At 34.0% G+C, this 16,490-nt stretch overlaps 1 protein-coding gene across 5 annotated transcripts in view; it reads right to left on the bottom strand.

The window, feature by feature from the left end:
* Positions 1-4,103: 4,103 nt before the first annotated feature.
* The window catches only part of LOC118194110 (uncharacterized), a 153,384-nt gene continuing 140,997 nt past the window's right edge, over positions 4,104-16,490 (bottom strand). For all 5 annotated transcript variants that reach the window (XM_085824489.1, XM_085824488.1, XM_085824490.1 and 2 more), the window contains one exon: positions 4,104-5,922. In XM_085824489.1, the coding sequence (XP_085680615.1) occupies positions 5,816-5,922 (107 nt within the window). In that variant the 3' untranslated portion in view covers positions 4,104-5,815. The remainder of the gene's footprint in view (positions 5,923-16,490) is intronic.

Genomic DNA, 16,490 nt, shown 5'->3' on the forward strand with positions numbered 1-16,490 from the left:
TGTTAGAGTACTTTATTTCTGCAACCGCTTAATTTGATTTCATTTCCATTCATTACCCCCCCCCGGGGGTCGACGTAGAGAACTCTGCGAAGCTACTGGTTAGGATCTGTACCTAGGCAGTCTCGGCCACGGGGGTATAAAATTTATGAACTTGGTGGTTCTGAAGGCTCTGGGAAAAGTCACTTATTGGCCGGCCCCGGAGTCTGGCACGTCCTAGCGCGGCGTGGTTCTAGTAACCCGGGGGTCTCCCCCTGGGTCGCTGGGTAATGTCCCGCTGCGACGGGCTCGCCCAAGCGACTGGTAGGTGCACTAGACGACCGGTGCTGCCTCGGGTGCGTCCCAGGTGGTGAGCTGCTCTCCTGGAGGGTAATAGTGGAGGCTGAACCACCATGATGTGCCCGAAGTGGGAGTGGATCCGGAATGAGATTGAGTTCTCGATACGGGGAATGCCTTAAACTTCTTCTTCTTCTTCTTTCCATTCATTATTCAGCTATCAGCAATAAATATTGTGAATTAATTTGTAATTCCTTCGGAAATTTCAAGTTACATTATTAACATCTTGCTTATTGATGGAGAACGTTAAGCTTCTATGTTTATAGAATTTGTATGGGGTTAAGTTACACATGTATATATATGCATATTTCCCATTGAGTTTCAAAAATGCACGAGTTATATAAAATGAAATAGTGAAATAATGGGTAAGGTTTAAATTAAAATAAGCGAATTCAAGTAATGCCTGTATAGTGGTACCTAAATGGAAGTTAGTTATGTAATATGTTTAATTTATAGTTCTTTACCATTTTACGACTGTTTAAAGTATATATACAGGGTGTTCAGCAAAGGAGATCCTGATTTCAAAATTAAAATTCTCGAAACAAAAAATCGGTAAAGGAATACAACAAGTGGCATATTTATTATGAAATCTGTAAGAATGATATATAAAAGTTTATAATAAATAAATAATACGAATAATAGTTACAATACGGCGCTGTACGCTGGCGCTTGGTGGCTTTGGATTTTGAATGGAAACGTGTAAACTGTTTCTTAGTATTTCCTGCGTGCTGGAATGCTTCAAACAGACCTCTGCCGTAGTTCTCCGAAAGGTTAGGTTAGGTTAGGTTATTTAATTACGGCAAAGCCTCGAGGGCTATCTGCCTAAGGGTAGGGATGCCTTCGTGAAGGACTTTCTAAGGGAAACTGGGTCGTATAAGCGTTACACATGGGGAAAACCACGAAAACACCCATGCAGCCAGCCCGTTCGCGGGATTCGAACCTAGGACCGAACTACCAGTGTTCAGCGACTTTACCGCTCGGCCGCTGAATTCTCCGGAAGGATATCCTTGGATTTTCTGAATAATTCCAGAAAATGTTACAACATTTTCAAGAGTAACTACAGTTTGCCTGCCACCCAAACTCCCTATCAGATCATCCGCCACGCTGCCTTTCCTTTGGACATTTAGCGAAGAGCTTGTGAATGGTTTTCACACCGAGTCCTTTGGAAACATTCAGTCGTGTTTACGCCGCGTTGCCACAGGACTGTGATCTAACCTCTGGTATACCAGTGCCAAAAATGCACGTTCAATAGGTATAAATAATTTAAACCTCTTCTTTCCACACGCGAACCAACTTTCACGTTTCAATGCTGCAACTGATCGTTCTTACTCCAACTTCTTCAACTTTCGCTATATGTCGAGATTAGCACGAATAATTCATGCTGTGTTCCAGATGTGTTGTCTGTAAGAGGATGCTTCAGATATATTGAGTACAATACAGTTGGCCCAAAAGGACAGAATAGAAGACGGCGGGATTGCTCTTACGTCTTTTAGAGCACTATTTATTAAGTCTTACGTTCTGCGATTACAGCACCATCTGTTTCGAGGTTTTGTAACTATTATTTAAAAACTTCTCTGCAACAATCTTACAGTTTTGACAATAAATATACCGCTTGTTGTATTCCTTTATATTGCTTTGTTTTCGAGATTTTTAGTTTTGAAATCAGGGACTCCTACAGAGTGTTACTTAAATTGAAATGGGTTTGGATTGTTTAATTTTTAGTTGTATAATCTTATAGTTGTGGAGAGAGCAAAATAAAAAACTAAGCTCTTGCATCATTAACTGAAATTCATTTCAAGTCAGATGATTCCAATACTCATTTTGTGGGAGTAAAGTTTCAATAAAAGGATTATAAATATATGAAATGTTATTTTTAAAAATACAAAATTTGAAAAGGATAAATATGAAAAATTCATTAACATTTCAGAAACGATTAAGAGAACACTTTATTTAACTTCACATAGAAATTTATCTGCTATTAAAATTAATTTAATACAGTTTATAAATTTCTCAGCTGTTAAACCTAAAATGCTCGTTAAAATACCTAAACGGTTATTGTAACTATGTATCTCTCGTTTTTCATTGGAAGAGATAACTATTTCAGATAAACATTCTACTTCCCACAAAGTTAAATTTATATCTCTATATAATTTATATCTACATAAAAATATATATCTCAACTTAAAACGTTCTGTTGAGATATATATTTGCCAGGCATTCATTTAGACATTTATTACTTAATGCTTGATCCATGTAAATATTAAGAAATACAAAATACTGAAAACGAAGCGCAAAAGTAAAACTGATTTAACTGAATCATAAAATAGTTCAAAAGATGAGGATTTTTAGAACTTATAAAATTTATTTTCAGGTTATCCCAATCTTTTTTACTGCTTGAAATGCTAGAAAATTAGCTGTATTTTTTAGCATGACATTAATTAAAATTTCATGTAATTTGAAAAAATCCTTAATTTGATTATTTTTTTTTCTTTTTTTTCCCCTACTTCACAATAGATCTGAGCTATTTAACTCCTGTTAAGAGCAGTTGTTTAAAGTGCGGGACCTTAAGTATAAAGAATGCGTTTTAGTACAAAAAATCAAAATATAAAATGATAGAAAACTTTCAATTATGATACTTTATTTTACAATTATCGAAAATCTTCAAATGTTGGCTCTCTGAGACTGAACCGGAGAATGGGTGGGCCCCATCTTCTTATATTATGACAAAAGCGTAGACAAAATGCTTGCAGTAAAATGAATAAAGCTTGATTTCTTATTCTAAATAAAATAAAATTATTCATTAAAGCAATATGACTGATGTAATATAGTTTTGAATGTTGCTACGCTATGACAAATTTGTGTAGAAATTATGTTGCTATAAAGCTACGCGGAAGTGATGTTAAAGAATGTTGTTTCATAATCTTTACGCTGCTGGAAGTGTTTCCCTTTAGTTGTCGGTTGTGTACTGCTGTGTTTTCTCACATTCTGACAACAAATTCAGAAAATTCTTTTGGGCCCACCAGCGGCCGAGCGGTAACGTCGCTGAAAACTGGTAGTTCGGTCCGAGGTTCGAATCCAGCGAACGAGCCGGCTGCATGGGAGTTTTCGTGGCTTTCCTGAAGTGTAATGTGCATACGAGCCAGTTTCCCTTAGAAAGTCCTCCACGAAGGCATTCCTCCCTTAAGGCAGATATTGCTCTGCCGTAATCTAATAAAAACCAAACCAAACCAGAAAATTCTTTCAAATAATTTTGATGAAGTGCTATAAATGTTGCTTCCTTTATTTTTGTTCATACATGCGTAAAAAAATTTGCACGTGAGAGAATAAGTAATGGTAATTTGTTCTTAAAACGAAATGGCGAAGGAGCATTGCGAATGTAATTATTATTTTCTTCTTTATGTAAGATGCATCTAAAATTTAAAATAGTTTTCTACTTCTAAAAATGGCATAAAAATACATTTGATGTTAATATACATTTTCAGCCTAATTAAAAAAGCGAATATAAAATTTTGAAATCCGACCGATTTCAAAATTTCATAATCCAAATAACTTCCAAATAAAAATGTTATTTGCTGTGTTGTTGCTATGAATTCATGGATGATTACTCTGAAACTTATTACTGCCGAAATGTATTTGCCGAATTCCTTTTGATCTGAATTAAACCTTGATAATCAAAAGAATTAAAAATAATAATTGCAAGTATTCACTGGAAAAAAGTCTATTTAAACTTTGTAAATTTACAGCTAGTATAAGGAAATAACAACAAAACATTCAAAATCAATTCACATTTTTATTTTACATTTGTTCTTGGATGTTTCTTTATAAAACGGCATATTTTACATACAGTTTTCACAGTCATTATAGGACATACCTTGGAATAAATGTATAATGTATTATACACATTGTATTAGACATGTGTGTACATGTAATACATGTATTAAATAACAAGCTTCACATTGTATCATGATACGTTAGCATCAGCAAGCAAAAAATTATATTATTTATAAAATAATTCCAAAATGTTTTTTTATAAAGGATGCGTTATTATAAATGCAAAATACAAGATAAAATATAAATGTGAGCGTATAACAACATCAATTAACATTTCAAGCATATGCTGCTTATAAACAAACATTTCATATTCAGCAATATTCATATTTAAACGCCTAAAAAACAACACTCCGTTTTTCAGACATCTTACATATGAAAGTGATAACAAGCATCTGAGACGTTTACATAGAAACAATACTTCACCGAGTTTAGTATGTATTTTTAGTTAAGGTTTTTTTGATATTAAAATCTATAACGAAAGACTCAAGAAAATAAAAGTGGTTGATCTGAGGTGTACAAGGGTTTTTTTTTTTTTTTTTTTTTTTTCCCCTGACTGAAAACAAAATTACATATAGTACAGTATGCTTAGATTTGTAGCAAAAGTTACACTCCAAATTAATTGTTTAAAATTCAAAAACATTCATGAATTTGTTATTGCTAATTAAATACTGAAGCTATTAAAACTGCGTGGTGATCCTATATTAACGGATTTTAAAGAGTTCTTTTCGATAGATTCTTGATTCATTGTATAAAAGGGGAAAACATGGAGCGCAATGAGAACGAATTACAGATAAATAAGAGCTCCTGATTAATAAAGTTTGAAAGTTGATGCTTTTTATCAAAAATGCAATTATTTTCATTTTTGATCTATTTTATAATTTACATTATTATTGAAAAGGATTAGTTTCTTGCAAAATCTTGACCTGTTTTGGATGTAATATGTCAACACTTCTGTCAGCTTATTCTCTTATAAAGAACTTTTTTATAACAAATCATCATAAAAAAGGATCATATTTAATATTTAACAATAGTTATGTTTATGAAAAGAGCCATGTTAATAAGGCTTAATTAAAAATTATGAGTAAAATATGTTCTGAAAGGCTTAGGTCGTAACATTTGCGTTGCAACTGATCTTGTAGCTAAGTTTAGAAAACTGTTTTGCAAATTTAGGGAAAATATTTAAACATATAAAGGAATTTAAAAACTAATATAGATGCATATACTCAATATTATGTTTGTTAATGAGAGTTTTAATTGCAAACTTTGTAATAAAATTCGGAAAGAAAAGAAATTCGGAAAATGCTTTAAAAACTAGTTTCATAATGTAAATATATTAATAGATATTTTTTCTACCCATTTTTATGAACCACTTTCGTAAATCTATTCGGTTTTTAATTCTTACATTTTATGCATTGGATTACCATATAGATAATATATAAATAGTGATACCATATAGATAATATATAATAATATAAATAGTGATATGATTAATAATTTTATGCAAAATATAGGGATTTTTAACTGATGATATGTACAGGGAAAAGAATAGATTCAGGCACTTTTCTTCTGAAATATCTGGCGTTCACCGCAATGACAAACATCTTGTCGAGCACCCATGAAAACCGAGAATTCCAGTACCGATAAAGTACCTTCAATGCCATAACCAATTCCAAATGTAAGCTAACTTGACATTCCAAGCTAGAGGTAACCATGACAACCACGTTGTATGGGACGCTGAAGATAATTCGTGAAGGGCGTCTGTATAAAAGAGAAATATGAAATATTGTTAAAATGAAAGCATTTAAATAACTCATATAAAGCACAATAAATAGTGACTTATTCATAGAAATTTCACTTTTCCTGTAATTCTGTAGTCATAGTTATAATATTGCTGTGTACACTCAATTATCCGCTTTAATGCCGGGAAAGCAGTTCACGGATAACTGCAAAATACGGATAAGCTAAACTGTTAACCGTTAACCAGAGAACAGGGGCTCCATTACCTAGCTGACATGATGTCTGCCTTACACGGATTAAAGCCTCTGCCTCCAGAAGCTATTTATTATAACTAGGCAGAATAAGTTTACAGTGGCATACAAGGCCTTCAAGAACACAAGGACTTAAGTAACATAGTCATTAATAGACCCTAAAGAAAGCATGTTACAAGTAGTACCTATAGCATTCAAACAATAAACCGAGTATAGTTTCATAATTTGTACTGAAAATACGAAATACTTTCAAAACTGAGTCCAACTAATTTAAATAAAAACTATGGTACAAACAAACAAACAAAATATAATACATCCATTACTGTATTATACACAATTAATTTCAATTAGATTCACAATATCAAGAAGAACCATTCAGTTTAGAAAAAAATGCATAAAGATAAACTAAGACAATAATAAACTGACAAATAAAATTTCTTCATATGAATTCATAATTAAGAACCAATAACTTTGATAACTGAACAATATTATCATAAAATACACTGAACCTGAGATATTATTACAATACAAAACATAAACTTGGTTTAAAAACAAAACCACTCCAAGTAATATAAAAACTCTACATAAGGTTCGCTGGCAACGCGATAGAAATACAGTACAAGAATAAAGCCAACATAAAGATATGAAAAATTTCCAATTCAAAAACCACATTCATTCAAAAATAAATCAAACATTCAAAAATAAATCAAACATTTAAAAATAAGTCAAAGAAAATTATTATAAAATACTGCCTTAAATGCACATATTACAATATAGAACTCAAGTAAAACCAATAAAGTTCACAAAAACAGGCCAACTATTCAATTCAGAAAAGTGCAAAAAGGTATACAAAATAATTATTCTAAATTAGGTTTGCTGGCATCGCTAAGACAAATGCAATACTAGAAAAATGGATAAGCTAAACTATTCATTTTCATACGTATTGTGTGTATTTTGTTCTTCAAAACTATCAGTAATGTTACTTTATTTTTGAAGGCGTTTAAATATTTGTCGAATTTGCTATGTAAGTTTCGAAGTGTTATTTTATAGTTGTATTCGAATCCCCTTTGGTCAACGAAGTTCAAGAGAGTTTCAACAAAACTCATTGCTGTTTCAGGACTAATGCAATTGTAAGCGCCGTCTTCGCTTGTCATTTTCACTGCCACTCTCTGCCTCTTATGTTGTTTTGACGTTTGAAACGAGATAAATGTCACTCAAGCACTGAATGTCCAGCTCAGTCGAATCGTCATTGAATCAAACCTCGGTATTTTCCAGATCGATTTTTAATTTTTCGGCATACAACTTCAGTTATTGCCTCGATGCTTTCACAATAGGTAAATCTCAGATTTTTTATATTCGCAGGAACCTTTCTCTATGATCGAATAAGTGTTACTGGTTGTACTTACGGCCAAACTTTTGCTACTCCGTATAATGGCATCCAGTGCAGTTAACATTTTACAAAACTTCATTAACTCATCATCTTCCTCAGCAAGAGTTATGAGAAGACAAAGTAATCGTTGAGACTAAACCTAAAGACGCACTTCAGACGTTTCTAGTGCATGCTATGACTTGCACGTGTTTGTGTTTTCACGCTCTCTTCCGTAGCGTTAAGTGTGCGGGCGTGTGCTTAGTGATACAAGGATAATCCGGAAACCGGATAATCCGCACCCGGTTAATCGGCCCTGTATATTGGTTCTTTCCATAGGCAATGCAGCTTTTGTGCTAACTCATTAAGTAATGCAAAATAATTTCGGAAAAGATGGAAATATGTCACTGTAAGATCGCAAGAATTTAATCCATGAGCCATTTTCTTCTCACATTGCCTTATATTTTGCAGCGTTTTTCATGCTGTCTGAGTTTGTTGCTCACATGAGTGCATCAGACGAAAGAATATCACGTTAAAAAAATCAATGTTTCGAAATGGTCAGCCTATGACCAAAGAGCATAACATCCTATCATTATAGTGAATTTTTTTTTTATATAATCTAAGCTACTGTGCAATACCAAATGATTTTGCCTTTCCTATAGATTCTAAACTACACTTATCATCACCAAGAAGTTGTGTCAAGGGTATCCAAAAGACACGATACTTTCAGATGATAAGTAAATGACATTAAAAGTACCATATCACAGAAAATAAAGACTAAAAAGTTCTTTTAGAATGCTACAATTGCGTTTGCAACAAAATCTGCAGGCAAACTGAATAAGGACTCCCGGCAGAGAAGACCCTTTACGTCTGGCAGTCCACGATATATATCCGCAACAGATCTCAGATAAAAACCCGGTTTCATTTTAACCAGGCGCATCATTGTTAGGCACATTATGATTAGAGTAAAACCCTCCTCAGTTATGAGCTGAGATTTAGAACATAGAATGATGCTTGACAAATAGTCATCTGGAGAAAGCCAGGGACAAGCTGTTATCTCTCCGACATAACAGAAATCGCCCACTTTGGTGAAATGGAATTTCTGTCTGAGGAATCATAATATTGAACGGTCATGCTCAAATGCATGACTTCGACACAAGCACCATGACGGCACTCTGTTATGGGATCATTTTTCTTTTTTAACCTCTGCGAGGCTTTTCCAGTGAGCTTGAGTTCCCAGGATTTTATTTTTAAAGCGAGGCTGCACAAAGCTTCACTGTAGAATCATTTTCAAGTATATGTTGCCGTATGGTGTGGCTAGTGAAGTCGCCGACATAAGACCTTGGCTTGGTTTCAAACGAAAGGTACTTGTTGTAAGTGGAATTTCAAATAACTAAACACTTGAAGTCTTTGCAGCATCATATTTCCAACAAGACATGTTTGAAATGTTTTTGTGAGCTGCATAAAATTGTTTGTGGCTATAATCCACAACATCATTGTCATTATGAGAATTCTTGTGAGGCGTGTTATAAATGTAAAGCTGTGTAGCTTATTAACTTCGCCATTCTGGAAATACGAGGTGTCATGTTTTGGCCAAGATTGATTTCGTTCGCATATCTCAAAATATTCACCCACCGTTGTATTTTAAAACCTTGTTACTATTGACTAGGACTATTACCTGTCCAACAGCATTTCCCCCCAGGGGTTGACTCAGGCGAACGCCTGGGAAGTACTGGCTAGGATCTGTACCTAGGCAGTCTCAACCACGGGGGTATACAAATTATTTTCACAGGACTAGAACCCGAGTATTGTACTCAGGTTGGTTCAGGCTTGGCAGGGACCGTACTGGTATTGTCGTGTCTGTTCCTTCGGCTGTGGTGGAGCTACATGGTGCATTTGTCGACTGAGTTCCCGGGGACTTGACCCCATTCAGTTTTCGTGGCGGGGACTGACAAAGCGGACAGAGCACCTTAAGGGGACTCATACACCTTAAAACCCATAAGATGTTCGAATAGGTGACTGTTGCAAGAATTGGGATAACTTATTTATTTTAAAAGCAATTACTACCAACTTTTTACAGCTGACTACATAATGTACCTGCTTTAGAAACTAGTAACCAGAAAGTTTGTGTTGCCACAAATATTTTTATAATTTAATCCGCTTTGTGACAACATTTTTCGTCATGTTTCCAACTTGAGCGCACAGTTTAAAACATTCTGTTTCATAATTTAATTCCATATTTAATATATAGCTTTTATAACATTTGGAAACTACTGTGAACCTAAAATTCTAAAAATTTCATGTTCAATTTTTATTTTATTTTGAGTTGAGTTTATAAAATGTATTTTATTAACAAAATTTGTAATGTTTTCGTCCATAAAAATTTTCAATATTAAAATATTTATCAGATTGTTGGTTCAGTTCGAAAATAGTGCCCATATAAAGAATTCCATCCAATTTCAATAATGCACCATTAGCCATTTTTAAAATATCATGGGCGCTAGGTGGAAACACGGCGAAATATTTTGTCACAAAGAGGATTAAATTACAAAAATATTTGTGGCAACACAAACTTTCTGGTTACTAGTTTCTAAAGCAGCTATATTATGTAGTCAGCTGTAAAAAGTTGGAAGTAATTGCTTTTAAAATAAATAAAATATCCAAATTCTTGCAACAGTCACATATTCGAAGATCTTGAGGGGTTTAAGGTGTATGAGTCCCCTTAATACAATATGGTTTTGCCGATGGAGTGGTGCCCGGAGGCAAGGTGACAGCGTTTTAAAATTAGCAACGAAGCGTTCTGGGCAATGCTTAGTAAAAGCCGGACGGGGACTGCGGGGGTTGCGCCTGCGAGAACGAGGTCCCACGGGTGTTGGATATTTCAAACTCTTAATGGGTCTCGTATAATGACGACCTCGGTGGGAGGTCCTTCACCCGGTGTGTATGTCCAACAGCATTTGGCTTCTTTGTAAGAATTTTTGTTAATATAAACCAAATATTTTTCGAGATGTCAAGCATTTTGTCTTCGTAACCTTAATTTTGGACACCAGTGTAATTTTGTTGAAAAAGAAAGTTTTAGGCGTGCCAGTTTATATTTAACTATATTTATGCAATATATATTAATATATGCATCACTTAACATCTATATCAATTTTTGCTACGGGCTTCTTCAAACGTTAGCAATTTTTTTTTTCAAAACAATACGCAAAATAATTTTATTGATTTTAATTTTTTTTGTAAAAAGTGTCCTTATCCAAATCTGTGATTTAATACCAGGAATTCAGTCATATTTATGAAATGCATCATAGATAGCATTTAAAACATTTGCCATTTATTATCAGAGTCGAATTCATGGTATAAGAATTTATTCTTTTGAACAAATTAACTTAAAGAAGATCCTCTCGTAGGTGGGGAAGCTTTGTTTATTTTTTTGTTTATTATTTACTAAACGCTACCTGAAAATGAGACTTTTCTCTGCGACTTAAATCTTCGCTAAAAGGAGTTTAAATAAGCAAAAGCGTCTCAGACGATTATTGGCTTTCTTTGAAAACTGGTGTGTTTTGAAAACGGTCATTGGCTTACTGTTTGCTTTGAAAATTGGTTTGTCTGCCATAGAATACAATTTTTTTTTCTTTATTTTGCTTCGGTTAAGTATGTAGTGTTTCTTCTTATTCTGTGAAATATATGCTACATGTTCCTACTTTGTATCTGTATTACTGCTATTTATTCCTTTTTTCTTTGAGAAGTATATCCATGCATTAGTAGCACCGTATTTCACTACATAATAAAATGTAATATGTTCCAAATATAATAACTTCTTATTAAATTGAGAGCTTGCATTGTTATCTATCAGTCTCAGATCAAGTATATTAAAAAAGTTCATTATCATATACAAAAGCTTTTTAAACTTAGCGCAGGAACACCTTTGTGAGTTACGGAAATTTTTGGAAGCATTTTATTATGTTTAATTCGAAAAATGCCCTTTCTGAAGAAACCAAGAAGTAAGAAGAAAAGCAGACGATCGTCATCAAAGGAGGTGTTCGAAATTACGTTCTAAACGTATCCTCAGCTTAGGATAGGCAAGGGTGGTACGGTACATTGGCTAGCAAGATCACCAGGCCTCACCGGCATTGACTACTTTCTCTGGGCCTACCTTAAGACATTAGTGTGCAAAATCCCTGTCAGAAGTGCTGAGGAACTTGTTGCACGTATCGTTATAGCTACTGGGGTCTACGGATTATAATTATTTTCATATACTTGCAGGGAATAGCGTTTCTCATAATTGATAATTTGTTGAATGTCAACCCGCGTTTGTTTCAAAGCAAAACACCACCGAAAAGGCTAAATCGTAAATGCTGAAGTAAGTCTTTAAGTTTTACGCCATACCGTTTTTCTTCCCGCTGAAGCTTGCAAAAAAAATAAGATAAGATAGCTGACTCTGAGGCACATTGATAGCAATGCAAAAGGAGAAAATATTTAACCGCTACCTCTTATTAATAAAAGCTGAAATTATCTATGGGAAAACACCAGTACAATTATTACGTTTATGAGGTATTTTCTTCCTCCTTTCCGCATGCCTTCGTGGAGTAACGGTAGCACACTCGGCACGTATTCGAGAGGTGCAAATTCGAGTCCCGGCAAAGGCATTCCTCATATTTCATGTCTCTTGTTTAAAAAAACCTAATGATTCTACAGTCGCGCCCTAACTAAAAGGTGATGAATGATGATTCTTCGACACCTGGACTTGGCGATTGGGTCCCTAATCCTGCCTAAAAAATAGTGTATATAAGGTATTTTCTTCTTCCTTTTTGCAAGCCTTCGTGGTGTAACGGTAGCACACTCAGTGTTTATTCGAGAGGCACATGTTCGATCCGAGGGTACTGCTCATTTTTCGTGTTTCCTACTTCAAAAATACTAATGACTTGTCAATCCAATGACTATTTATGTATAATTACATCCTAATAACTTATATATGTATAATTTAAACCTATCCACTTATTTTATTTTTAGGTTTTAAATCTGAACTAATTACAAGAATGAAAACTTCCATTAAACAGGAGATTTAAAGAATTAAAATTTTCGCCTAGGAAATAGATTTTAATTCAAGTATATTCCGACAGAAAGTTTAATGTGGGTGGAAGAAATTTTACTTAAAGCTCGGTCCATGTCATGCAAATCTTTTTGTCTTTCGCCTGAAGATAGAAAGATCAGTGTATTCACAATACTTCAAATATTTGCATATGTTTTTCGTTTACGAAGTCTAAAGCTTTCACACTGAAGATGTTTCCTTTAATTTTCTGTTGCCTCATTTTGGAGAGAACTTTTCTATTCAAATAAGCAGACGCAAACCAAATTATACTATTTAGTCCAGTTGTAAAAAATGTCCATTATACTATTGTCCGTTTTTTAAAACTTTATACAGTAACAAAATGCTTTAAAAATAAATGCTTTAATCTCTTTCACGAATAAAATTCTAATGACGATGCTTCGGTAATAAATACGTTTAGTTAGGTGAAATTATTCTGATAATAAACATTGCGCATTATAAAATACTGATGGATTCATTAATGCAACGTCAAAACTAGATCTATAACTACAAAATCATAAAAGAAATACCACTATTCAGATCTTCATAATTGTCTTAGAAAAGACTGCAGTTTAAAGAAAACCTATTAGGGTCTGATTTTGTCAATTTCAAAAGTATAAAAAAAGAACAAGGAAACTTTAACTCTCAATTTCAAGTGCTCCATTTTTATCACCGAATTTTACGATCTGGATTTAATGGGTTTCTATCTCATGAAATATTCAGCAAATAGAGAAAAGTCCAACAAAGCAAAAGAACACGTTTCCTTCAAAGAAGGAAGATATTAAAGGGAAAAAAAAACGATTAAAGAATAAGAACTGTTTTAATACGAATGCTTTCCAGCCTTTGCATATTTCTCTCATTATCTAAAATTTTTCTCTAGTTTTACGCTTTGCTTTTAATTATTTTTAATATCCAAATATGGCGGTGAAAATATTTCAGTCATTCTAATTATGAATGAGACTAATTCATCTATTTGAGTTACATATAAAATTAATGATTAAATGCTTAAATACAGGGTGTTTATAAAGTCCCGGACCCATTTTGATGTTTAATAACTTAGAAAATAATGAAGATATAAACAAACTTATGGTTTATGCTTTCCGGTCTAAGATGCTTACGTGGTACTTTTAAAAAGTGTACATAAAAATGTGTGCACATAAAAATTACCGTATTTAACTATGATTGGGTAAATGTGTACCAAAATAACTTGATAATAAAGATTGGTGAATCGTCGTTTGATTAATAAACAATCTGAAAATAAAGATTGGCAATTCGTCAAAATCCAGTTTTTTTAGCTTCTTCTGCATGCCTTTCCACTAAGCCATGACGACTGTCGAAAGTTAAAAGTACCGGTGTCTTCTACGTAGTTAAAATACTACATTTATTTTAAAGACGTCATATTTTTCTGCGTAGCCATAATGGCTAAGTTGAAAAGGCAGGAAGAAGATGTTAATAAAACTAATTTCGGTGAGTCACCATCTTTACTTTTGCACATTTCAAAATCATCTCTTTGTCAGACAAATCACTTTTCAATCATAGTTGAAAACAATAATTTTTATGCACACGGGTTTTAAAAGTACGACGTAAGCATAAGCAGTGCACAGATGTTAGCAGAGTAGAAGTCAAGGAAAAGAATGGCATATTTGCTTGCGAAGCGGTATTTATACTAAGTAGATGCATAAGTATAACTGTGATTGGTTAATTTTAGGTTTTAGTTAAATTTTTCAAGCAGCGATGTGTAACATGGAAAGATCACGAATTGGGGGAAACAGATGGATTAAGGGGGAGAACATAGTACTTAGAATAGTTAATCTTGAAGTCGCCAGTCATTTCTTAAAGCAGCCATCGTATTTTTTTATATTATATATATATATATATATATATATACTTATTTAATAGATTTTGTAGTAGAATGCAGGCGGTTGAATGCGTAATGAACAGCGAGAACTTTGATGGCTCAGATATGTTGAAACTCCAATCCACAATGAGTAAGAAATTTGGCAGTCGAGGTAGGTTTAATTCGACTTTTATTTCAGCAAACATGTTGCGACCGCAATCAAGTTGGCACATTAATTGTACCTGTTTCCTAAACGTTTACATTTTAGATAAATTTTTCAGTAAGAAAGAAGAAGCTGACAAGCTGCAATCCAGCTAGGCCAAAGCGTAGAAAGCAAATGCGTTATGTTTAGGATGAAATCTTACTCCAGACTGAGCTAGTTTTGGTTTTCAATGTACGTATTTTAACTGAATAGTTAATACTGCTGTAAAATTAATATTGGCTGTTTGAGTTTTAGTTCCATTTACATCATCAGAATTTTTTAAGAGTCATATGACATAGATTAATATTGAATGTCCAGTCGCGGTAAAATAGCTTCCCCGCAAAGCAGGTTTAGGGTTGCCAGAAAACGGCGTGGAAGCGCAGGGTTGCCATATTTGGCGAGATATTGTCCATTTGGAGACAAAATCGATGATATGCTACAGACGGGTGGAGAACATGTTACGTTTTTCTATACGTTGAGGGTTTGAGAGTGATTAACGACAAGGCTGAAGTAACGGAACACAATTTATTAGCCAGTATATTACTCAGGACAGCTCCAAAATTGCGCTTACAGTCGTTGTGAACCACTATAAGCACGCTGAAACAATCAGCTACACGGCCCTCAGACCTTCAGTCTATAACGGTGAAGACAGCTTCATGGCAAAGCACCAGAGTACAGCTCCCGACCCTGCTCGGTTGTTCTCGGAACTCTGTGTACTTGAGAGCCTCCCCAGCTTCAGGGCAAAGCACCAGATCACAGCTCCCGACTCTGCACGCTCGTTCTCAGAACTCTACGTACTCTGGAGACTCTCCACGCTACAACTCGCTATGCACTCGACGATACACTACATTACAGCTCCCGACTCCGTTCGGTCGTCTCGGAGCTCAACACACTTTAAGCTCAACGATGCGCTAACCTCGCGATACACTAAGAGACTCTCTCGATGCACTCGACGACCAACTCGTCACTAGACTACGAGACACTCCCTTACTGACTATTATCCTTCCAGCACGCGCGCTTGGCAATTTTACATCAGCACGCTCGCGTCGTATTTTTTACGATATCGGTTATTTTACGATATCGGTTTTTGGCGCGAAAAACGACAGAAATGAGTGAATATTGATAATAAATTTGTTAAGAAATAAAATATCTATCTTATTATTGTAAAATACAACTGATATCACATTCAAATATAAGTAAATTATTTTTAAGTTCTTATGTTAGTGAGATGGAAATGAAATGATGTATTTCATTATAGAAAATTTTTAATTTATTATTTAATAATTATATTTTAAAATCGAAGCTAATTTTAATATTCATCAACAACAAACATAGACAAACAAAAAGGAAAACACCTTGGTAGGAAAAAAAGTAAGTTTAGCATTACTTACTTCTGCAAGGAAATTTACTTCTTACTGGTTACAAAAACGCACTTTAAACTAACTTTAATTATTTTATTTATTTCTAAAAAACAGAAATAAAAGAAAATAAAGAATGGAAATCGCTATTGTTGTCCCATCCAAAGGTTTCCTTGTCGTCCTTTTCTTCATCAGATAATTCTTGAAGAATCCAAACAAAATCAGCTGGTTGAACATATTTTTTTGCCATAAAAACCGATATAAAATTTACAGAGACAAATGTATTCAAATTAAATTAATACACGATAATTAATAACACAAAATTACAAAATATTTGAGGAAAAATATTTTCCGAATTTTAAAACACGACCACGCGCGTGTCGTAACATTTATGGAACAGCTGTCACGTAGCAAAAAAGCCCAGTTAAAAAAAAGTCAAATGACTTCCTATTGGCACATTCCATGTTTTGGGGAATGGTACAAATTAGG

Source organism: Stegodyphus dumicola, chromosome 9 (assembly GCF_044657685.1).
Source record: "Stegodyphus dumicola isolate Sdum_Otavi_A_Nest chromosome 9, ASM4465768v1".
In the NCBI taxonomy this organism is placed as follows: Eukaryota; Metazoa; Arthropoda; class Arachnida; order Araneae; family Eresidae; genus Stegodyphus; species Stegodyphus dumicola.